The 26,899-nt window shown below is 38.2% G+C and overlaps 1 protein-coding gene across 3 annotated transcripts in view; it reads right to left on the bottom strand.

Annotated features, from left to right (window-relative positions):
• nrbp2a (nuclear receptor binding protein 2a) overlaps nt 1-23,412 on the bottom strand; it is a 36,469-nt gene extending 13,057 nt beyond the window's left edge. For 2 of the 3 annotated variants that reach the window (XM_055201858.2, XM_055201859.2), the window contains exon 1: nt 22,830-23,410. In XM_055201858.2, coding sequence (XP_055057833.2) covers nt 22,830-22,949 — 120 coding nt within the window. In that variant the 5' untranslated portion in view covers nt 22,950-23,410. Of the gene's footprint in view, nt 1-17,451; nt 17,593-17,704; nt 17,746-22,829 lie in introns of all 3 variants that reach the window. The other variant, XM_055201860.2, reaches the window with a different exon arrangement.
• Nucleotides 23,413-26,899: the final 3,487 nt, after the last annotated feature.

The following is a 26,899-nucleotide window of genomic DNA, read 5'->3' as shown; positions in this document are numbered from 1 at the left end:
TGAAAGCCGATAAATGATGGATTATTTTGGTTTGTTGAACCACTTCACTTGCTCATTACTGGCCATGTGGAGTTTTGATTGGTGCTTTCTGTGACAAAGCACGAAGATGACACGTGTTGCGGGCTTAAGAAGAGTATGCTAATCTAGCGTAAAGACAAGATGTCCACGCTCTGCGAGCTTTTCATTGTGAAAATAATATGAATATTTATCGGCCTATAGATATCGGTTATCGGCCAAAATTTCCATATCGGTGCATCCCTAATGCAAATGACATGAAATATATGCACTTACATGCCGGCTACCAACAAAACATAGACGACATTTCATGCAGTTTTACTTTTCACCTGCGACTCATGACCTTGTTGGACCGCCCCATTTCAACAGCGTTAAATAAACTGCTACCCCGGATGAACAAACTACATCCATGTTTCCATAAGGCTGGGTTACCAAGAGTGGGTGGGCGCACTCTTCCGGTTAAAGTGCCCATATAAGGACTTCCACTGTACTTTCTGCACTGAAATTGCCCATAAAATAAATAAAGCAACATTTCTATGTTTAATAAATCTCTCATGTTCAACTATCTGAAACTTGTACAAAGTGTATTCGGCATAGAAATACTCCGTCATACGTCCAACAGCGTTTTTGACACTTTGACTATGTTAATCATGAGGAATCCAACGCTTAAACTGTGTTTAATAAGCCAGAAACATAGACTGTAAAAAAATATGGATGTAGTGTCCGTGACGTCACCCATTGGTTTGTGAAGATCGTTTTGAAGCTTAAAGTAGGTGTTGCCTGCCGTCGCCATCTTGGCCACGCATCACCGCGAATCACCGAAAATGGGTAAAGAGGCGGGACGTGGGTGAAGCTAAGGTGGCTGGTTGCTGAAACCACGCCGCCTAGCTCGACTTTAGTGACAGCAGTGGCTGTTCAACCGTCACTCAAGTGGCCACGCCTTTAATGACGCAGTACTTTAAGGCTTAATATAACTTAAACGGTTGAGTAACAAAAAAATTCATCTCCCTCACAGTTGTCATGAAGGGCAAAATTAGCTATACAGACCAAAAACACTTTTTGTACCAGGCTGTAAACATATTCATTTCTACTATAAAGTTGGGCATTTTAACATGGAGGTCTATGGGAATTGACTCCCTTTTGGAGCGTGCCTCTAGCGGCCAGTCGATGAATTGCAGTTTAAGTTACTTCCGTATTGGCTTCATCAGAGAGATCGGAAGGTTGCCCCTCGGTCAGAATGCATGAAATAGCTTTAGAAACCCCCCCCCCCCACCTTTAAATTGTATTATCTTCACTTGGAATGGCACAATGCAAGTTATTCAAAGTTACGTCCATTATTTGTCCAAATAACGAAGGTCGGACAAATAATGAAGGTCATTGCTTATTATTTATTTTGAGAATTTGCAATAATAATCAACCTATAAAATTGTATAAAGCATTCATTGAATGACCCCACCGATACGGAGCGAAAGTTGCGTTATGTAAGACCCACAAGGACAAGCATGTCCAATTAAATTTGGATTTAATTAATTCCTTAGATCCCGCACAGGCCGACAAGGAATGTCTTTGAAAACGAGACAAGTTTTTCCACTTCCTCTGTGAGCCAGTGAATGTCCTTCTGCTCAACTGCTGTCTGCAAATTATGGCCATTCAAGACTGTTTGTTCAATGCACTCCAATGACGCACATACAAGATGTTACTAGAATTTATTATATTATTGTCTTTTAGTTATAAAAGCATATAAAATGTACATTCAATTGTACACTAATTGCATGGCCCTGCCCGTCTTTATACATTTATATTTAATAATGCTAAAACCTTTTGAATACCAGGTTGTTTACAAAACTAAAAGAAAACAAACATTAGGATTTTTATTTCCTGACTCTTTGTTTATGGCCGAAATGCTTTCTCATTCTTGATTCTTACGGTATAATAAGTTGCTTTTCTCTGGAATGACATTCATCATTGTACAATCATTTCACATTTTCATAATAAAATTTGTTTAAGGATTAGATAAAGTATGATTTGCCTGCATATTTGCATAAATCCGAGGATTGCATAACCTTTATCCATATAGCTTTTCAATACCCAACTATGCTTATGAATGGTGCTTCAGTTCTGCATACTAACTCCCCCCCCATAAATTCATTACATTTACACTTATGCATTTGGCAGATGCTTATATCCAAAGTGAATTACAGTGCATTACAAGCTATACATTTATGACCCTGCCTGTGAAATCCAGTATCAAATAATGAGCAGATAATATAATAAGCATCAAATGTTGATTTCAGCCATTAATTTCATTATGATGTATATCTTTGACGTGACCTTACTCAGTCAATATTAACGATATCAAGGTTATTTTTCACAGAATGATCTTTATATTGTGTAGGATGATTTTATGTAGAAAACAGTAAAATAAAAGACTTTAAACATATACCCCTATGCTATACGGGTGATTCTCACGAAACCATTGAAACACCACGGCACTAATGATTTTAGCTTTAAAATGTGTAATATAGTAACATTAAAAAGCATCAGAATTAACACAATACTGTGTTCTACCTTGCACAATGTGTGATTTCAACATAAGAATTTATAATTGTAAATTTTATCTCATTTTCTGCTGAAATTCTCATTACCGCAATGTGTCCGGCTGTGTTTGAACATGCGTTATGCTGTAATTTAAACAAATGAACACAAAAATATTAAGAAAATAAATAAATGGATGTTTTGCTAGACTACTTTAGATGACAGAAAAAATATTTACTGAATATTCATGTATAATAATAATGAAGAAAAATTAGGAAAATGATGTGTCCATGCCTGATGTACACTTTTTGAGAACAGTTTAAGCACACATACAGAATTTTAATAAAGTTTGATTTTGAGTGACCAAGCACATGGACCAGTTACTTCATGATGGCTACCAGGTAAGATCATTTTTTTACAGTTAATTTGAAATATTGTCTTGTCAGAATGCTTACACAACATTTTGATTATCATTACCGCAACAGATGCTTATTAAAAATGTTAATTTAATTAATAGAAGCATAATACTTTGATTTTAAATGCATGTGCAGAATCTCCAAATTATGTTCTTTCAGGTTTGTCATGTCATTTTGAAAATATGTCAGTGTTGATGTTTTCTGACTGTTGCGGTAATGAGATTTTTTAGGACTAATTTTTTAAATTATGTTACAAAAAGTGTTAAATGATAAGTAAAAGTTTTTAAATTAATGTTCCCACTTACTTTGACTTTGTCTAGTGGGAAAAAAAGTAAATTTAAGCAATTTTTACATTTTCATGCTTGACATTTTCATGAGAATCACCCATACAGGAGCACCCAGATGTATACTGCATCCCCTAAACCGGAGCACTCAAATGTATACCACCGTGCCCCCCAGTAAGGGTTTGTTTGGGGACAAATACTTAGCCTCTCTCTGCGGGGTGGCTATCATTGTTATGGAGAAAGGTGACCCGTTTCACTGCTGCAGACACAATTGGTTTGAACCAACATATGGGGGACATTCATGTCAGTCTGCTGGTGTTGCATTAGAACAAAACAGGTTGTGTAACAGCATCTAGCTGGGTCAAAACCCAAATCCAGATGTGAAAACAAGCAAGCCTTGTTAAAGAAAGTGCCTGTGTCACTTATTCAAGACCACCGAAACAGCTGAGAGCCTTCTACCCAGGACTGAGATAAACACAAAGACATGAAAGTGATCTAAACGTGCTCGTCGGCATTCTTGCAGTAAAATTTCCCAAGCATGAAAGAGCCGCCTTGGATGAGCAGAAAGCTGTTATTCCTATTTGAAGCTCACAGTTTAAATGTTCAAACACAAGATGTTTCAATCTAAAGTGTGGGTTAGTTCAAGCTATCTATGGAAAGTGCTTTATTTTGTTAAGGCCAAGGCTTAAGCGTTAAAGTTAATCCCTGGAACTCAGGTCATTAGTTTACTATTGATGGGTGGAAAAAGCAATGCTTCACATTAGCATGGAAATCAAACACCCTTTATAGACTAAAGGATTAAATAACACACTCTAAAATCGCTCAACCCCATGTTAACTTTTTAAAACCAGGTTAAGGATACTTTAAGCCCTGGATAAAGGCAATTCTGAACACACTTTTGCATTGCTAATCTTAAATAAAGATACCAAATATATGCAAATGTACATTAGTTTACACACATACAGTGAGAAAATCTGGTTTTTAAACCTACTATTACTAACCCAGGGTGTGAAGTACACACAATACCCACAACTTTCCTTGAGATTCACACACTTGGCAGTTACCCATAGGGAGTTAGCGTCAACAAACCCTATAAGCCTTCAAGTAAACTGTCACCCTCCACATGCTTTTATTGCATTCACTACTATCTTAAGCTGTATTGTGCAATTTCAATCCTGCTCACAAACAGCGCTGACAGAAGCGACGTATTTCCAGCTTCTGCCTCGAGGGCGTTCATCTCCCGAAGCGCTCAACCTTTTTTCTCGCATTCACATCTGAAATAAAGACTTGGCAATGTAAGCAGTTAGCGATGAATGACACTGCTTTCGGGGAAAACTCAGTGAAATAGGTGTGTGTTTTAGTGGATAAACGTAAGCCAAGAATTCAGGGAGTTCTCGTTATTGAAAGCAGGTCTATTGTAGATAAAATGTTTGAGAGCTTTGTGTGCGATCGTCCAAGACCTGCAGAAAGGTATTATTTTGTAAACTAGGCAACAGAGGGAATTAAGCGCCCATTCGGGCCAGCTGTGCAGCTATTACATAAACCCAAACATTAATGAATACCAGGACAGGGTATGAATGTGACTGTCACTTTTGAGATGACTTTGTTTTGTCCAATAAAAATGTATGCTCTCTAGAATAAAAGTGTCTATCTTCTTCATACAGAGATACACGGAAAATGCGTCCGGGATCGATTGATTTTTGGTTCGTTTACACCGAATGATTTTCCGGAAATCTGTGCATTGATTTTACACACATACCGTAAAGATCCCATAAAGACATGTGATGTATTAAAAGCGTTGCACTTCGTAGTTTTTCCACAGTGTCCGAAGTTTTCTAATTAGAAACCTTGCACGTGCGTTTTAGTTTATGCAAAGACCATAAAGAGCACATGATGTGCTGTTCAGTCGTGCTAATGAATGATTTCAGCTTCAGCATGGACAGTGACAAGCTCCTTGATTTCTGTTTTCATTCCAGTTTGCCGACATTTCTCTTCATGAATGTTGATTTGGGTTTAAAGGACAAGTTCGTTATTTTACACTTGAAGCCCTGTTTTCGGATTGTTTGTGATGAAATGGAACGGTTTTGACTGAGGTTTGGACGTATGATGCTGGCCCGAGAGTTTTCAGGTGTTTATTGTATCACCTCCCATCTCTACAGTGGCTGTATAGGTGCACTGAACAATCCTTCCTAAAATGCAACTTTTGTTTACGGGGACGTGAAACTCGCCGAGTGGTCAGGGGTCTTCACTGATATGCTCACACAAAAATTGCTGCAAAAGACGCATTCTAACAGGTTTTATTGTAGTTTTTGTCCAACTCCATTGACTTGTATTAGATGTGCTGTGAGGTACGGTATTACTCCGCGCTGGGAACGTTGTTTGTATTCCTGCAATTGGCAAAGGCCGATTATCGCCACCAACTGGGCTGGAGTGTCTATTGTTCAAGCTTTCAACGGAAGAATATACAGATGTGAGGCGTTTGGAAAAATAGGTCCACAAGTTTGCAACAAATGGTAAAACACCTGTTGGAAAGCATCTTTTGCAGCGATTTTTGTGTGAGCATATCAGTGAACACCCCTGACCACTCAGCCTTTGCCAATTTTAAGGAAATTTTCTGGGACCAAAGTGCTGTGTAAATGGGATAAAACGCCTGGAGGATGCCGAATGCCAACTTTTTTTTAACAGAACGCCAGCTTTCTTTAGCTGAGTGCTTTGATTGCTGTGATACTCCTGCTTTGTTTATTAATTGTTGTACGATGCGCCAGTTGGTTTTTGTGATATGTCCCGCCCCTCCTCCACTGTGATTGGACGACCGTGTGAGAGATGACATTGACGAGCTGAGCTTTTCACCCAAAGTTGAATATTTTCCAACTCTCTGTGCTTGGCGGCTTTCAGTATGGAAAAACTCTAGCGGCTGGCTTTTTTGAAAAACACGAGCTACCATTGGAAACAATTGAAAACATTCGCCATCCACGGTTGTAAAAACTTTGATGTGCACGCCTCCTTAAGCCCGGGATACATTGCACGATTTTTGGGCTCCTTTAAATCATTACCTTATCACACTGTGCGACATGGATCGTTTAAACTCTGGTACGACAGATATGTAGACTGTACGATGATGACACGGAAGCTTCGGCGGCTGCGTCACACGTTAGCGCAACGTCCCCAGCATGCGCTCGTGGTAAACAAATACCAGCGCGCAGGTCGTAGCAGCAAACACACTGTGCCGTGATCATGCCGAATTTCTGACACTTTCGGAAAACTATCGTAGGCTATCTTTGGATGCAAGACCGGGAAAACGGCCTTCTTTGAACCTCTCTCATTGTACGACATAGGACCACCGATGAAGAGCCACGATCACAGAAATCACGACAATTGTTTCACGATGGCAATCTTTTGTCTGGGACAGCCAATAATCATGCAGTGTATCCCGGGCTTTAGAGAGAGCATGCTGGGAAACCAAAGACCTTATTGTACCTGGATGCTTTTTGTCTCAAAGAACCAGTTTACACCTGGTATTAAGATGCTTTAGGGTCACAAGTGGACAACGACAAATACAGGTGTAAACGTTTTGAGCTTGTCTACTTTTAATCACATTCAGAGGTAGTCGAAAGCGCATTCGACCAGATTTCTTTTTGTGGTGTAAAGCAGCATCAAAAAGCCACCTACTCTCCATCTAATGTACAGAGTGCAATGTTTTTCCATCGGTCCTGACTTCTAGCACGAACCCACAGTGTCGAAAGTGGACAAGAGAGACAGATTAAAACACCGGGTGTGAACAGAAATGTGTCTCTTATCCACTTCCAATCATCCAAGCATTTTATTACCAGGCGTATACTAAACAGGGCCAAAGAGTGTGCAGCTTCACAACACAGGATAGATCGGAGCCTCCTGCAGCTATAATGAAAGGAAATAAATGAGATGATCCGTCCCGTTTTAGAAGCTCTGGCTTCGATACTGTAGCTGCTTCGTGTACACTGGATCAATGCTGATGGATTTGAAAGGATCGTAAACTATGGATGGTAAAATATGCAGTGGGCAAAATCAGATGACATAACAAAAAGCAGAGAAGAACAATCAGGAAAAGTAAACAAAAGAGCATCATGCAATGAAAGAGCATGATGTGATGTGTTAGTCACCGCGCCGCTCGCGCCACATGAATGCGGAGCATTGTGACAGTAAAAATGTGGGAAGGCATGGTGTGAATAGACTGAAAGCACATCTCCTCTTCCTGTAGTTGTTTCCTGCTTTATTTCATTTTCTTTCATGTGAAAGTTCATGTGAAACTAAAACCTGTATTTTTCAAGTATTCGGGCACCAGCTTTGATATTAGAAAGGAAACTATTACTTATAACAATTACAGGGTCACAGTTAAGTTCTTAACTTTTGATACATCAGAGGAAAACATTATGAATGCATAATAAAAACAAGCTCACTATATAAAGATCAACCTGTAGTCAACAAGTCCCGAGTGTGCCATTTGGGCTTTTAGCGATAACAACTGGCTCTTGTTTTGAAAGTCACTACCACACGCCGCACTCTCTTTTATAACCCTTTTTTTTTTAAATAATATTATTAATAAACCATCTTTTTATATCTACAATGATTGCTCAGAAAGCAGAGATGGTAGTAAATAAGCAATGCTAATGTCAAGCCAATTTCACTGAACAAGCAATTATAGCTCAAACTGGCAAACAGTCCTTATTATGTAAGCTGACTCAAGATATAAAAAACACAAAGCTGTAATGTAAAGTCAGCCATCACCGGGAAATAAAAAAATGGATTATGCTCTTTTAATAATCAAGAGAGGAATAGAAAGAGAGTGAAAGACACTTTTACGGCTCCTGCTCTTTTTAATAGAAAGTGAAGAAAGCTTCACAAACTATTATAACACCAGTCATATGTATAATCTCTAGACCCACCACGTATAATATATATACCTACATTGTCTATCATTAATAGGCTATACATATTGTATTCAATAGAGTTTGAGTCTTTCTACACCTCTCTCACCTCATTTCAAAGGGGTCAAGTATTGATTCATATATCAGTGAAAAAACTGTAAATTGTTTTTGTGGTGCTTTGACAATCAGTGTCAGCTTCATTCATGGCAAAGAGAGTTTGTGGTGGTTGGTTTTATGAAATATGTCTTTTTAATTTTGATGATTGTAACTGACAACTAGGGAAAAATCCCAAATTCAGTATCTCTGAAAATTTGAATATTACTTAAGACCAATACAAAAAAAGGATTTTTAGAAATCTGGGCCAAATCAAAAGAATAAACATGAAATGTATGAGCATGTACAGCACTCTATACTTTGTTGGGGCTCCTTTTGCCTGAATTACTGCAGCAATGCGGCGTGGCATGGAGTCCATCAGTCTGTGGCACTGCTCAGGTGTTATGAGATCCCAGGTTGATCTGATGATCTAGCTCTTCTGCATTGTTGAGTCTGGCATATCGCATCTTTCTCTCCATAATACCACATAGAATGTTTATGGGGTTAAGGTCAGGCGAGTTTGCAGGCCAATTAAGAACAGGGATACCATGATCCTTAAAGCAGGTACTGGTAGCTTTGGCATTGCGTGCATGTATTCTTTTCTGTTGGGAAATGAAATCTGCATCTCCATAAAGTTGGTCAGCAGCAGGAAGCATGAAGTGCTCTAAAACTTCCTGGTATGCGGCTGCGTTGACCTTGGACCTCAGAAAACACATTGGACCAACACCAGCAGATGACATGGCACCCCAAACCATCACTGACTGTGCAAACTTTACACTGGACCTCAAGCAACGTGGACTGTGTGCACTCTCTCCTCTCTTCATCCAGACTCTGTGACCCTGATTTCCACAGGAAATGCAAAATTTACTTTATTCAGAGAACATAACTTTGGACCACTCAGCAGCAGTCCAGTTCTTTTTGTCTTTAGCCCAAGTGAGACGCTTCTGACACTGTATGTTGTTCAAGAGTGGCTTGACACAAAGAATGCAACAGCTGAAACGTATGTCTTGCATACGTTTGTGCGTAGTGGTTCTTGAAACTCCAGCTGCAGTCCACTCTTTTTAAATCTTCCCGCACATTTTTGAATGGGGTTTGATGTTTGACAATCCTCTCCAGGGTGCGGTTATCCCTAGTACTGCTTGTACGCTTTTTTCTACCACATCTTTTCCTTCCCTTCGCCTCTCTATTAATGTGCTTGGCACAGAGCTCTGTGAACAGCTAGTTTCTTTTGCTATGACCTTTTTTGTCTTGCCCTCCTTGTGCAAGGTGTCAATAGTCGTCTTTTGGACAACTGTCATGTCAGCAGTCTTCTCCATGATTGTGTGGCCTACAGAACTAGACTGAGAGACGATTTAAATGCTTTTACAGGTGTTTTGAGTTAATTAGCTGATTAGAGGTGTCTTCAATATTTAACCTCTTCACGGTATTCTAATTTTCTGAGATACTGAATTTGGGATTTTCCTTAGTTGTCAGTTAATCATCAAAATTAAAAGCAATAAATATTTGAAATATATCAGTCTGTGTGTAATGAATGAATATAATATACAAGTTTCACTTTTTGAAAGAATTAGTGAAATAAATCAACTTTTTGAGGATATTCTAATTATATGACCAGCACCTGTATATTTCACATCTGTGGGAAACACAGGTGTTGAATAATGAATTTGCATAAACACTTGTCTTAAAGGTCGAATACGTAGAATTTGTACCACTAGATGGCGCCAAAACACAATAACATCAAATTACGTTGTTTAATGGCGCTCTGAAGCGTGGAATTATGGGATTTGTAGTCTTTAACTCAACAGCTGATGGCCATCAATCAAATGCCAACGAGAAATCACGTTGATGGATAAGGTAATCAAGTCTTATAAATGTTGCGTTTGATGACATCGTTTATTTCATTATGTAAGTTTATATGTGATGTTCAAAACGAAATTGTTAGTCATAGCAGTATTAGTCCAAATTCGATGGTTAACACAGCACAGAATTAAGTTTTTCAACTTACAATCTACAATGATTTTTCACATAATGTATTGACAGTACAAATCTTATTGTGAAGTGTTTTAAAATGACCATTTATATTGCTGTACAATACCTTTTGATGTGCATATTGTCCGCAGGAAGACGCGCTGATTACAGTCTACACACTAATGTGATCAATATAATAGCATACATTTTCTGAAGGGTTACGAATCAAAACAACTAACCCATCGCAAAAAACACAAGCAGGATCAGAATCTCTGTCTAGTTAAATGTTGTCGTGAAGCTCTGTCCATCCAGATAATGCAACCACAAATTGATCCTCTCTCGTTTTGTTCCAAACTCTTCTTGGGTCGTTTGGTTGGCCCGTACGCTTACAGGAGCTGACACAACCAGCGACAGACGGTACAGAGATATCCATAAGTCCATAAGCAAGCGCGTAGCCCGACAGCCGCTATTGCATAGTTCCGTATTTGTCCATGACACTAGCTGCATCCGAAAACTCAAGGCAGTGACTTGTTGCCTCATGAGGCCATGACTTCGGGGGCATGAAGGCAGCGAAAGCAGCGTGTTTGAAATATAAACAGAGAGCGCCTTTGTGATAACTAATCACATATTTGAAAACTACAATACTAATTTCTCCCTAGAAACGCAATTAAAAGGTGTAAAAAGTGAAATTATGCATTTACTTGCACTTAATTTGTGCTCCAGTCGCTTCCTTGCCCGCCATTTTATTTTTTTGAACTCGAACACTGTTGTCATGTGGTTTTTACGTCAGTAAGGGCGGTGACAAAGGGTCACATGGATATTAACGTTATTGACAGGAGACTGCACTGCCCCGTGTCAATGTTTTGAATGGCAATTTTCTCACGATTTACAAGTAGTTGAAAACATTACAGATATTGATAGTAATCAGCTGGACAAAATATGTAACACTGGCCTAGTGGTTTTTGGACATTTTACTGCAAATATTTTACAAATTGCACCTTTAAAACACATAAAAACACCACATAGACATATGAACAACAATAAAAACCTGATTTTCACCACAGTTGGACAAAAGGGGGGGGGGGGTAGTTCACATACATTTTGTTGTTGACATCAAAGACTAAGAGTGTCAACTATATGCAAATTAGTCACTTGGTAGAGCCTTGCCAAATAAGAAAGATCAGTCTATGTTATACCCATAAAACAAAAACAAAACCACAGAAGGTTGAAAAAACCCATAAAACCCAGACAACATTACATATAAATTTACTTCATGCAGTCAGCCAAGATAAATATGGTTTGTTCCAACCACAATGTTTTTGTGCCGTGAATTATTTGCTGGCCCGAGAGCATGAATTAAACCATTTTAATAAAAAAATAAATACATTTCCAGATCAGTCAATCAACTATCGTTAATAATTTAGCATTTTGTTGAGCTCAGGCAGTTTACTGTAATGATTACAATAAGTGTCAATATTTGGTTTTAGGAAAAACTGTTTTGCAAATTGATATAAAATATGATCTTGATATGGTATCCATGATATGAAGCAAATCCTGCAGAGAACAAGAGGTTTACATGTATCTATGACTATACTTATCTAATGCAAATCCTCACAGGTAAACTTACATTTTCTAGCTTCATTCAATTTTTGACAGGGACCATAACGAGTGAACGCACAACTGAACAAAGTTCTCCAAGATTAGACAAGTGAGGACCATACAGCCATGCCACAGTCATATCATTCATAAGATATGTGAAGCTAAATAAAAGTCATATTGTGTGACATTAACAACCAACAAGTTAAAATAGAACACACTGTTTTTTTTTTTAAGAAAGATTGCGATTCATGGGGTTCTTCAGATTACACAGAGATTATGGCATTAAAAGAAAGGGATTTGACAAAACTCTAAAAAATAATGTAGCATATGAAAGGCACAAATGCACAGTCATGTATGCACAGACACTTACTACTATATACAGAACCAAAAATACCATCTGCTTCATGGAATTCATGCCATGCCAATACTGAAACAAAGTAACATTTAAAGCAGCTTTATTATTATGAGTTTATATATTGTTATATTAAATTAATATAAGATAATAAATGTGATATTTCTGAGAGTATATTGCATATACAGTTGCAAATGTGCAAATTTTGAAAATAAAAACAAGAAACTGTGATCCCATACGTTACGATTTTAACACAATTTTCCTGGCCTGGAAAACATTCTCTTCAAGTTTCCATGCTTTCAATCACTGTGGGAACTGTGTAAATTATTAATCTAGAAAGTACTACAGTCTATTATTGATGATCTACAGTCTATTATTGACCTCTGGTCCAGCTGAATGCTGATGTCATTCCAGGTATCTACTGTATGTGAGTCAACAGTTACAGAAAGTCATGAGATTCATAGCGCATGAGTGAGCTGAAACACTCAAGCTGTCATCAAATACTCATTTCTGCAGATTCACACAAGTTCAAACAACCCATCACTGTCATGAAGCGGTAAAAATGCAGTCCTGTGATAAGATGTAATGTGACCAATGACACACGCATACATATGCATGACTGGTATCCTAAAATCATGTAAAGTGATATTAAATGCGTGTCTGAGTTTATCACACCACAGAACAATGTGCTAGATCACTGAATGATAAAAATGCTATAAAATAAAGTTAACAAAATCTGGGGAAAATAAGCAGCATTCTTTACTGGGGGCGTGTCCGCTTTCTGCACTAAATCACGCCCACTCGCATGTCAAAGCTGCCATCTCTCCCACCTTTCAAACATAGCTACAACCTGAATAGACGCTCACGGTACAACAATAAACCTTTGATGGTACCACCCCAGCAACATAAAAGGTACAGTTTGTACCTTTTTTTGACAGTGTTCCCAGGTGAGTAAATTCACACAGAAAGTTCATACAGAACTGAAAGATGTGTGTTATATCTAAATAATCTTTCCTTTACTAACCACTAGTAAGCACTGGTTGTCAATGGGAGCAAACACTGCCTTAGAGACTTTAAAGAGGTGCTGGGCAAATTCTACATCAAATACAAATCTTGTTCATAAGCTGTTGAAACATTTCCATGCCATTTTATACGTGTCATTATTATTTTAGTCTGATTAAAATCAAACATGTGCATGTAAACACACTTGCTAGACAGTATTTCTGTTTCCAGGAACATGGGCAAGTTAACATGCAGCATGCAGGAGAAACACAGTCCAGATGCGTAAGCTTAATATGGTAAGACAGATGGCGCTTACTGGTTTTTCTTTACACTGGCCGTTAGCCAAAGCTCACTCACTCTCAGTCGTTCTCCCGCCGACCGATGGGAGGGGGAATGCGAGTTCCTCTCCACTAGGTTAATAAGGGCAAATGCATTACCACCACCCCTTCAGTAAGTGAGATTGCCTGTTACCCGTGCTTGCCTGTTAATGGCTATACTAAGGCATAACAATTATTAGGTTCACACAGCAGCAAAACACAGCTGTTTCAGGTCATACACTACATTGTGATCATACAGACTCCATGCATGTCTAGTTTTTACTTTGTATGCTTACAGTGTAAAATGATGATATAATAATAATCAAAATTTTATGGACATTCTGCAAATTTGTAAGATTAAGGTCACCTAATAAACCTAATAAATAAAACAAGCAGAGTTGCCATTTTCTGAGCAAACTGATGTCTCTTGCACAGGCCTACCCACAACTGTCCAAAGACCACAGTTAGGTCATAATTTCTATTTTTAATCTTATAACCTAGTGCTGGGCGATAATTCGATAACGATAATTTTACAGATATAAACTTTTTCGATAAAACGATAAGGACAGTTCGATAAGTGATCGATAATGTTTACGCACTGTGTGTAATGTTGCGCGAGCACTTCCGGATGCGGCACGCGCTCTTGCTTTACAATCACAGTGTCAGTTAGACTTGAAGGAGTGGAAGATGAGGCAAGTTATTCATTTATTAGTAGAGACCTATGATTTTCGCGATGCGGACAACGCGGACGGAGTCACGGAATCCAAATGCGCGGAAACATTTTCTTGTGTGTAATGTTGGACGCGCAAACAGGGTTCGTCAAACACAGCAGACACAATAGGTGCAGTATACTGTACTTTCATTCAACGTCCGCCTTGCGCACGCACACGTCCGCACACCTTTAAAAGTATATTAACAGGACATTCACTAATTCAGGAAACTGAGGAAAAACAGCAGATCCACCACTGCAGTGAATATTGTGTATGCGTATGTGCGCTCCCACAGCAACGTGACGCTCTTGACATCCATTTATCAGCAAATATCAGCTCGTATATGTATAACACACGCGTGATCACTGAACTAAGTTTTCTTTCTTGTTTAAGTGAACATAAACAGCTGTTACTCAGTATATAGAAACTTAAAGCAGTCTGTCTTGGTTCTTAAAGTGACAGTAGTCTGCTGCTTTGTGTCAGAAATGTGTTGATTTCATAAAAAATAGATTTACATTTAATACAGATGCATGAACATTAAAACAAGATTTTAGTATTTGTATTTGTCATGTTCTGAATAAAAAGTAGTTTAAAACCATTATTAACTGTCTGGTTTTTACAATTTTCATTCAGGAGCAAAAATCTGCCTTTAAATTTGACAGGAGTAAAGATTTGTTATTTATCATGATAATTATCGATATCGACTGATATGGAAAACATTTTCTCGATAATTTTTTGGGTCATATCGCCCAGCCTTATTATAACCTAATACATTTTCGCATGTTTATTATAAACAATGACGTAAGGTGATTGACTGTACTGAAAACATATACTGTTTTTAATAAGATAACAATAAATAGGGAGGGAAGCAGCAGCTGTGTGACCCGCTGAAACACCTTCATCCCAACAGTCGCAGTGAAGGCCAGATAAAGAAAACCACATTGTATTCTAAAGAATGAATTGTGGTACATGCAAACTATCCACTTAGTTTGCTAAGTGGGTAAAGGCTTATTTACATTTAAAACCTCAAGCAGATTGTTTGCATTTTCACAAAAGGTTGGGGAATCTTATATCACTGTGCGGACCGAATTGAAAAGATAAACTGAATGCACTAACTAACCTTATGACTTGAACCTTATATTGGGTTCTTGTGCAACAACACAATAATAACACAATCTAAAACTGATCGTTGTTGGGGGGCAAAAATAGGCCACATCTTTGACTAAGTTTGAAATGTCCTAGACCTCACTCACATTAGGGATAACCAAACCATGCCCCAACACGATTGCCCCCCCTCCCTACTCCCCCAGGAGCATGCATGTTCTCTTAAAGAGCTCCTATGGTCCGATTCGCGATTTTACATTTTCTTTGGTGTGTATTAATACATGTTAACGATATTCAAAAGGAACAAACCCCAAAGTAAACAATGAGGCAAGTTATCGTCTCCAACGTAAATCTCTTTTCTTGAACAACAAACACACAGATTGTAGGCAACAGTTTACTTCCTGGGCCTGTTGAAGTAGACAAGACCGACATTATCATAATTCCTCCTGCTTTGGACTCACAGCCTGTAAGTTAATTCCTGTCAGCATTGCATTGTGAATCTTTCAAACATGGTAAGGAGTGTCACATTTCCGGCTGACGTGAGAGGTATTCAGGCCAATAACAACGTATAGATTAGCTGGCCAATCTTGTACAAAATCAGGGCGTTTCAGGAAGACGGTATATCTGGCTACAAAAATGTACGGTATGTGGAAAATAATGTGTTTTTTAAACCATAAACCACGAAAACACATTGTATACCAAATACACAAAATAACGTTGTTTTTTAGCAATGAAAAAGGTCCTCTTTAACACTAAAGCCCATCGTATTGTTAAGTCTGTCGTTTTTATTCGTTGTTTGGTGCGCGATGACACACTGCCGTCTCACATGCCATCATACTGCTTAGTTCATTTTTTGTGTGTGCAGCTCAGACGTTCACGTAACCCTGCTGCGCACATCAGATGGCTTTTATGAAGGGGAGCGGTCGCACAATTGATGTCTCTACTTTTGAACTGTTCTGGCGCAATTTGCGATCACACTGCGCATTCCGTAAACCGCGCTTGACCCCACCTCTGCAAGCTGCCCAAGGCGCAAATGTTAAGATTTCTATTGTTTGTTTAGTAAAAACTTTATAATGTTTAATTAAGACATATTGATGTTTTATTGATGTTCGCATATTTATATTATGAAACTCCGATGTTACAAGTACCAGGGTTGTTCCAGCGAACAACGACTTCTACCCTCCACTTGTGTTGGTTTTGGACTCGATAGCTCAAGTTGCCCCGTCATTTCACAGTTTAGTGCAACAGCGAGTGCGTCAACTATAAACGCCTCGTCCGTTTGTTGAGACGCATGCGCGATCAGCGAAGGCTTGCGGTGCGGAACAAAGCGCAAGTATAAATAAAGCTTTAGATGCTTTAGATTTAATGCTATGAGTGTTTTAATACATCAGACACCCTTATTTCCTATTATATTGTCGTTTAAAAATAGTGTTTTTCCGGTAAAGCGTGGATATGGAAAAGCAACAGCTAAAGTTTAAATTTGCTACATCCTGTAAATGTGCTTTAATTTGTGTTAGTGTGTGAGAGACAGAGAAAGAGGAAGAGAGAGTTATAGACAGATCGATGTTCTGTCTGCTGTGCAGAATAACTGTGTCTATGCAGTGTGACTGTATCTTTAGGTAATACTGTAAATGAAGACACAATAGCGTGGATAGCCAGGAAATGCAATTGGATCTGGAAATATTTAACAGTCACAGATGTACAGTAACTGTTAGAAGATTTAATTAGCATTGATTATTCAACACAGACTAGATGAACTGTTTAGCTTCTAATTATTATGTAATGTCCTTAAGAAAGTGATAAGACCTGGACTGTTTTAGTCTCTGTGATGTGAATCATTTGGGTTTTATTTAAAAACACAAACTCTGCAATCTGCTGGGTTTACAACAAGTCCCTGATGCCACAAAGGTGTTAATGCGGCACATTTACATTTTTTTTCTCAAATCTTACGAGTATGGAACAACATGAGGATGAATAATTAAATGACATACTCAATACTAAAGCATTGTGCTAGCAACACCATGGGTTTGAATCCCAAGTCACTAAAGGATACAAACATTTGTTGAATGCATAAAAGTACTATACTCCTACTTTTAGATCTAGTTGTATCACTCAGCTTGTTTGTATTCACAGCGTTTCAGCCCAGTCTCACCAGTATGAAACAAAGCTGGGAAAGAGTGATCTCAGAATAGTTTAAGCACATTGCTGTCACTCCACTCGCATTCTCTGTTCCAGTCTGAAGTTGCTTGGTGACACATGAAGAATGATGCTTTTGCCTGTTTTGTAACTACTTCTATTGGAAACAAAACAACACATGAACAAACTGGCAAACTGCCTAAAACAATATTACTCAATATGAACTTCTTGTATACCATAGCTATGTTGAATAAACTAATCATACATACATTTGCATTCAGCACATCACTCATGGGATCAGGGTCTTTGCCTTAATATTTGAAAAAGAGAGACCCCAGTTTAGCTGGGCTATATAATACACATATCACAATGCACTGGATAGCTGACCAATCAGAGCATTTTATCAGACAGTAAAATAAAACTATACTGCGGCCGACGTGCAGCACACTCTTTTTAAACAGTATGAGATCCACAGTACATGTGTCTTGTAAGCATTTTTTTCAAAAACATAAAAAAGGTATTCACAAATATTATGCATAACAATTAGCATCACAGATTTTCTGTGTGTCTCTTTTTTACTGTAATAAGATTTGGGTTATATTGGCCTTATATCGAGCCAATCGCCCAGGCACACTGCTTTCTCAATATCGGTATCGGCCCTTAAAGGTGCAGTGTGTAATTTTTAGAAGGATCTCTTGACAAAAATGTAAAATAATATACAAAACTATATTATCATGGATGTGTTTATTACCTTAGAATGAGACCTTTTAATCTACATACAAAGAGGGTCCCCTGACATGGAAGTCGCCCTTTTGTGCCGCCATTTTTCTACAGAAGCCCTTAACGGACAATATTTTTACAAAGTTGTCTCCGACGATGACATGTTTGTCTGGTGGCAGCTACAGTAGCTTCTCTATGCATTTCAAAATCAAGGGGTGAGCAGTGGACTACGCCGCTGGTTGCAATTCGCAACCTCACCACTAGATGCCGCTAAAATATACACACTTCACCTTTAAAGAGACTATTATACAATTCTCTTGTGTGTAAACATTTTTTAAAGTGACACCTTGTTATTTTTCAACCTTCATAATATATTTTCAAGACCCTTGTGATAGTACATCGACTTTAAATAGGTTGAATGACATGTCTACCATAGCCTGACGGGGTCTGTATCACTTTTACTCGTATTTTAAAACTTAGGGTTTGTGGTAGTAACCAGAGCACAAAAAAAACTACAAAATTCGACTGCTTTACGGCATACGTCACTTCCTCCACACAATTTGTTTTTAACGTGAATTTTGCTGGAGGCTACTTAAGGAGTGTAGAGAGCAGTTTCTATTATGTGACTTTGTGGCACAGTCTTTAGTGTCACGGACCTATAACACGGGCGACCCGGGTTCGATTCCCCTTAAAGGCAATTTTTTATATAAACTGTTGATTCATACATAAATGCGATGTTCTTTATAAATTACGGCGATTATATTGCATATAGTTCCCTGTATTCAGATGCTGTGTTCACGTATTTACCTTTCTTTTTACTGTGTCTATGATATTTACATTACAATCCAGGATGCTATAGCACTCAAACTTGCTCACAGTGTAAAACCAAACCCTATTCATTCACCAATCAGATCCGAGCGTTTCTCTCTTCTCTTTTCCTCATTTGCTGCGTTCCGCTGTCACCCGCGTGACGTATTACAAAGCGGCAGACCTAAACGCATCGGTTTACTTGGATTTGGAGCGATTTTCACACAAAAAAGAGGAATAACGAGCGCCATTGCGGAAAATTCTGGTGGCGAGGGAGAGAGAGAGAGGATGCAACAATATTTGTTTGGAAAAAAGCAAGGAAATACGTCTGGTCGTTTCTGAATTGGAAGGCTGCAGCCTCCGGAGGTCAAATATGCAGGCTGCATACGTCATCAAGCCTGGGTTATTAAGGTAAACTGAGCATTACATTCGCAAGTCATAAGCATACTGCAACAATTTACGATTAACTAAGTATAATAGTCAACTTTGTAATTGTTAATATTGTGAAATAAGACAGTCTTGATGACGTATTAGAAATACGACATCCGGAGGCTGCAACCTTCAGATTGAGAAATGGCTTCTGCCACGACGAGTTCCTCATCAGAAAGTTGTAACATGACTGCGTTTCTCCCTGTTGTCTCAAAATGTTGATCGTTTAGCATTTTAAATGTTTAGTTTTTAGTTTAGTTTTAAGGTTGGCCAGTTCTTTTCCTTTGCGACAGTGCTGCGGCGCTTGTGGGCTCTAGGGGCGCTAGAAGTGAAAAATACGTGTCTAGCACCCCCTAGTGGCCAAAAGTTTCATGGTGTCCCTTTAAGCTTGTATTGATAAGTAAGGGTGTCACGACGAAAAAGATCGAAATTAAGTCACAACCTCGAACTTTGAATTAAAAAAATGGAATCGTCGATGCTGCCACGCCCCCATGTCACGTCTGGTCGGCTTGCCAAGCTTTTGTAGTTTAAAACACATGTGGTTGAATGCGTTCGAACGGCCACAGGACACCGCCTTCTCTCCGCCCATTCATCTAATCTGAGGTACTGAACACAATGTTTTACGTCTTTTCTGACTTCTGGTGCGAACATGCGGTGTACAGCGCTATTTTTAGCCTTTCATTGATAAAACTAAAGCGGCTGATCTCCGCAGTTTCATTTTGAAAGCGTGTAAAGTTGTGCGATCTTATTTCATCAATTGCGCTGAAAATTCACGGAAAGCTCTAACATATGCATGTACAAAACACTGTGCAGCATGTTTACTTACAACACAAGTAGTGGACTCGACATAATATTAGTTTGCATACGTATAAACTCGTCATTACTCCCACTCGCGTTTAAATGACAAGGTGCAAAGTACTGACAGGAATGTTCATCTGACAGGAAGTTTTGTTTTATCAGGTACGTGCTTGTACCATATTTTTCCACTGGCAGCACGACTTACATGGCAGGGCATCTCTGGATTCAAGGTCAGATATTATATTTCATAAAAGTCTAGTCTAAAAATGGCATAGCTTTTTTGTTCTTTCAAATCAAATCGTGATCTTAGAATCAAAAATGTAATTGAATCAAGTTTTGGAGAATAGTGACACCCCTATTGATAAGATATTATCAAAATATTAACTCCTGTCAGCATTGCATTGGGAACTGATCTTCCAAATATGGAAAGGAGCGTTGCATTTCCGGCTGACGCTCGAGGTATTCAGGCTCAATCACAACGCACTGATAGCTCGCCATTCGGACCCCACCACGCTTTTCAGATCGATGAGCTTTGTACAAAATCTAAGCATTGAGGAGCAACACTAATGTACGAAAAATAATGTTGTTGTTTTTTTACCATAAACTGCACTAAGACATTGCATTACACCAAATACCCAACGTACTAGTGGCTCTTTAAAACACCCATATCGGTCGACCTCTAGTATTAGTACAGCACTTTAGAGGAGAACTGGTAACTAAAATTCGAGCAAACGTCAAAATCGTATCAACTTAGGACAAGTGATTAATTTGTCAAATGAAGAAAAGAAAGGTTTATTAGAAACCTCTTTGGCAAACGGTTCTTCTAAAACAGCAAGATGATGGAAAACGGTTGCATAACATAAGTGTTTAACAGCTATGCCAAACTGGCTGCGATCACAGAACTCTCTCCAATAACGGCTCCATTCTACTGCCTCAATGACAGCATCGCTCAAAAATGTGTTAATTCATAGTTACAGCTTTGCAGGCCACAGCAAACTACAGATAAGAGAGATATAGTACACCAGATCATTTGAACCAAGCCCAATTTAAACTAATGTTATGGAGTGTCAAAGCCATGTGAAAAATGCCAAGCCACTGCCAGAAAACGTCATTGTTTTCCCATTGGTCTGCGGAGTCATTTTCACCTGGAGTTTCTCATTCACACACATGTGCTTGGTGATAATAAAGTGCATAGTGAATACACACATTATGAAAGGACAACTCTGTTGATGTGATGTCCCAGAGGTACGCCATGCATTCATAGTTTGGTGGACTTAGGAGCTCATTTGTTATGTTTGCCTGAAGATATGATAATAATCCTGTAAACATATAACATAAGGAAAATTTTGAACCAAGTTTTATTCAGGCAGTTTGGCAACCACCTATATTTCCAGCATTAACACCTGCAGAACGGACACAACTGACCCATTTAAAACTCAAAGCAGTCAATCAGGATATAAAAGAATCAATGGAAACAAAACTTTCACTCTTGTTGTGCAAACACTCCTATCCCACACTATTTGCCAACACTTGGTGCTTTGGCACACTTTTACAATGCTGACGCAATACAAGTGTGAGCCACACACTAATAACAGTCTTGCACTTACAGGCTATTCATACAGATGAAATAATGCGTTTAGCCGCTATGTACCACTGTTTTTTTATCAAATTATAAATCTTTCCAGCTTTGCAGCGAGGTGTCAAAGCAAAAGAAACCTGCTTTAACACTGCACACTTTTGAGACTAACCCCTGAACCCTGAGACTTCAGAGGGCCTGAACAGATGTTCACATAACATGCATTAGTAAACTATTACTAAACTAACAGTTTCACAGCTCATACTACAAATGGCACATAGTTGAAGGAGTGTCTAACGTTACAATGTCCTCTTAGATATGCTGCTGAATGTGTGCTGGGAGTGATAAGGTTTAAGTACACTGTAACTGACTTATCTTAAAAACCCCATCTCTTTATGATTTAACTAGCACGTGAACAGGGCCAACACTTTATTGCAAATAAAACACAACAGAGTAATAATGACGCCCTTAATAGTAACTAATTGATAAATTGTATCGCGCCAATAACGTGTACGTGCATGTACGTGCGCAGAGGGTGAGGGGCTGCCCGCGAGCGCCAATGTTTACGTTACATGTGCTCGACTTCATGCAGTTCTGCGCAGATAGGACGGCACATGACATCGAAGTACCGCGAGAGCGCAGCTTTCGAATAGCTCTCGCGGTACTTTAATGTCATTCGTAGATTGGTCTGCGCAACGTCCTATGAAGTTGAACACAGCAATTAAATTATTCACAAAAAAGTTGCTGTAGTACTTGTAAAACGTTCTTAACGTTATTTAAACAAGTGCTGCTTGTCATTAAACGAACTGTTCTTCGACTTAAATATACTGCTTTTCAAAACAGGCGATTCGTCTATGTGCAGACAGGAATGCAGCAGTTTGAACTGTAAACTATGTCCATGTGGTAAAACCAACAGGACCTCAGCGTGCTCAGTCAAACGCCAAGAAACCCACAGCTGATCTTAGTTAACAGTGCATTGTCATTCCCAGATTGTTTAAGACACTTCACACACGTGCAGTTTTTAACAGAAAACAGGCATGATGTTGCATATGCATGACACGTACCTGCTCGCGTCTCTTCTGCCAGCGGCCGCACGGGCTTTCCTCCAGGATTTCACTCTCATCTTCACTTTCTTCCTCTTTACCCTCAGACCCTGATAGCTTTTCCGGGACGGACATAGTCATTTTAACCGTGTGTGCTCCCTATAATGGCTCCTTTAAGACGAACTGTGCACACTGAGCTTTGCAGCGATACCGTAACTGAAAACGTCTATCATAGACTAAAAGCAATGAGTGCCGATCACTTCACAAGTTATATATTAAAAACGTTAAGCGTATACAATGACGTAAACGATTCGTAAACAGCGTTTGATACGAGATAAAATAATTAGTGTTAAAGTAAATGTATTCCCATCCTTTACGATTGCTGGAAGCATAACAGTCTCGTGCGTGAGAAACGCCGATGTCTGGACCGTTCAGCCGCAGTCCACCCGACAAATATTCATATCCCTGCAAGCATCATTTCATCTCCGTTCAGCTTTCACGACTGCCTGCTGGAGCTCTGTGAATTTCCCCTTTTTTAACATGCTACCGTAAACCTTAGACAATTTGCACAGTCACGCATAAGGGCCAGTGGATCTGAACCTTTTTGACTTCAAGCCAACCCCTTATGTCTATAACAAGAATTGAAGGCCCTCCCACTCACAGTTTTAACCCAATAAAATATACTGGAACTCGTCACCTTGTGGAAAGATTTATATTTGTTATAAAAATAAATTAACAGTAAGCAATATCTTTTTGTTGTTGCTTATTTTAATGCTTGTTTTGTTTTGTTTTATTTTAAATAATTTTAAGTCATCTTGACATCCCTTGAAAGTCTGCTGGGGCCCCCAGGGGACCCTGGCCCGTGGATGATAAACACAGATAAATGGGGCTGTGTCTCACAGACAGGCATTTTACGGTTCTGTGCTGTAAAGTAATATCAGTGTACGCCGGTTACTCGACCTCAGTCATAATTTACACAGTGAGTGCATTTCATGATTACATAGCAAAAATATACTGACTGAGGATAATGTGATTATAAATTATACAGTTCACACAAAAACTTTTCAAACAAGTCAAATATTCATCCAAACATAAGTTTGCACAGTAAATGACAAACATGAGCACTTTATGCAATGACTGAGTGTTAGAAAAATGAAGTTGACTGTGTGTAATTTCAAGTCAAGGCTTGCATAGTTGTAGTGTAATTGCTGTAACTAGTAGTATTTAAAAGGGGTGTAGGCATGCTTGCAAACCTTACACAGCCTCTTTAAGCACCCTTTCACACAGATCACGTACTGTATATGTGTAATATATCCCACTCTTACTTACACTTTCTGCAATTCACTCTATTTTCGGTGAAATCCTATGGATTGTTGTTGCATTTAAACTAGATTAAATGTATAGATTTGTAGTCAAGGTTTTTAATTATTCCTGTGTAATAATCCAATTGCTCTATATAGAGATGGCCTAGGCCCATGTGTTCACTACTGATTTTGACTTTTGAACAGATGAACAATTGCATTATTTTTAATTAGTTATTCATTTATTGCTCCATTTCCTCATATTGGGTTAAGCAGAGCAAACAAAGCTGCCGAAAGCAACTTTTCGTTAAACTGCACTTTACAAAAGCAATGATTTCAATAAAAAGCAACTGTCCAATCATGTTTTGCCTTTATAAAGGTGTATTACTGGTGATAGTACTTTGAAATAATCAAACAAAAAGCTCTTCTTCTTCTTATTATTATTTATATTAAAAAAGCTAACAGGACATCCCTAAGGTAACTGCCCTCCCCTTACACCTTAACTTGTTTTCCTGCCATGTCTGTTCACTGTATTATTGGAACATTCAGTTTAGTTTAGAATAGTTTTGTTTATTAATTTATAATGACGTGGACAGTCCTTTTTAATAAAAAGAGCAGCTTTTAGCCTCTACGGCTAATTTCCAGCTCAAATCCCCGGACAGGCATACATCAAATAAAATATATTACAATTTACAGCAGGGCCAAACAAGAGGGAATAAGATGTACAAACGTATGTCACATGATTGAGACAAGCACAATAAAAAAGCCGTAATTGCAAAAGGATAAAAGCAGGTCATACATTAAAACAGTACATATTTCACATATAAATAGTCATACAGAGACCACATTGAAACACAAGTTAACCCAACATAGAGGTAGGCAACAAAGATCTAATGGCAGTAGCATGACCATGTCACATCAAATGCACAGCACATCTGTCTGATTAATGTGTGCATTAATATTGACAGCCAGGGGTGTAGTAAAAATTGAATACGTTCAGAAATGTGTTATTGGTTATTTTGTGTCCTCTGCTGGTAAAGCTAGAGCATTACAAATAAAATGGACGAATTCAGTTTGACACATGCTCATATAACTATATGCAAACTTTACCTATTAACAGCTCAAAAGAATACCGATTTTCTTACACTGTTTTTCCTGTATAATACTGTATGCTATCTTTACACTATACACTTTATACATGTCAACATATCGCATTCACACTTGCACATTTGCAATTGACTAATATAGCCTACTTTTGTAGTTTGTGTCCTCATTTTAACATTTTTGGCTGCTGGGGAATTCACATTGCATAGTGCAACAGTGTTTCCTGTATGGCAATAAACTTTTGAACCTTAAATCCTCCTAATTGTGACACTGGGGTTTTTCTTACTGGTTAAGTTATTACTAACAATCCCTATCCAACAAACCTAAATAAGCCACAAAATAGGTTTCAGTTAATTATTTAGGAATCAAAAAGGAGAAAGTATGAATATAATAAAAAGCTTAGAATAATAAAAGTCCCTGCTGAAATAAACAGCTAAAACAGGCTGCGAGACCAGCTTAAACCAGTCTTGGACAGTTTATTTGAGCAGAGATATTACAAAAACATCTTCATATACTTTAAAAACGAATGTGTTAAAATAACACATCTTGTGTCTAGTTCACATCTAATGTGCTGTCCTTAACTTAGCACATCTCTGTGTCATTTTTGGAACAACTTTGTGTTGCGTTTGCAACATCTTGTGTTGTCCCTTTTATTTATATGAACTCAAAATCAACACGAAATGACACATAATGTGTTAAAAACAACACATAATGTGTTAAATAGCTTAACACAAAACAATGTGTTAAAATTAACAAATTAAGATGTGTTAAAGCAACACAAAGTGTATTGTTCCAAAAATAACACAGAGATGTGTTAAGGACAACACACTAGATGTGTTGTCCTTAACTAGACACAAGATGTGTTATTTTAACACATTAATTGTAAGAGTATATACACCAATCTCATGTTGTAATGTGTGGTTTCTATATAGACTTACACACTCTCACAACAAAGGTACAAAAGCTGTCACTGGAATGGTACCTTTTTTAATATATATATATATATATATATATATATATATATATATATATATATATATATATATATATATATATATGTGTATGTATGTATATATGTACAGTGGATATAAAAAGTCTACACACCCCTGTTGGAATTGCAGGTTTTTGTGATTTGGAAGATGAGGACAAGATGGATCATTTTGGAACCTGTTCCAACTTGATTCCGTACTTCCAGCCTATATATTGAAGTTAATAACAATAAGAAAACTTTTGTTGTGAAAAAATGGCAAGTAAAGTTGTACAATAACCAGGTTGCATAAGTGTGCACACCCTTAAACTAAAACTTAGTTTAAGCACCTTTAGATTTTATCACAGCATTGAATCTTAATGGGAATGTGTCAATCAATTTTACACTTTTTGAATTTGCAATATTTTGCCATTTCTCCTTGCAAAAGCATTTTAAATCTGTCAAATTGGTTGGATGTCCCCTGTGCACAGCCCTCTTCAGATCACCCCATAGATTTTGGATGGGATTTAGATCCGGACTCTTGCTGGGCCATTCCAAAACCTTGATCTTGTTTTGGTGAAGTAATTCCTTTGTTGATTAGATGTGTGCTTTCTGTCATTGTCATGCTGTGATGTGAAATTTCTCTTCATTTTAAGTGTTTTGGCAGAAGCCTTTAGGTTTTGGGCCAAAATTGACAGGTATTTGGAGCTATTCATTAT

The sequence above is a fragment of the Misgurnus anguillicaudatus genome, chromosome 2 (assembly GCF_027580225.2).
Source record: "Misgurnus anguillicaudatus chromosome 2, ASM2758022v2, whole genome shotgun sequence".
Classification (NCBI taxonomy): Eukaryota; Metazoa; Chordata; class Actinopteri; order Cypriniformes; family Cobitidae; genus Misgurnus; species Misgurnus anguillicaudatus.
This window is presented reverse-complemented; position numbering and strand designations above follow the sequence as displayed.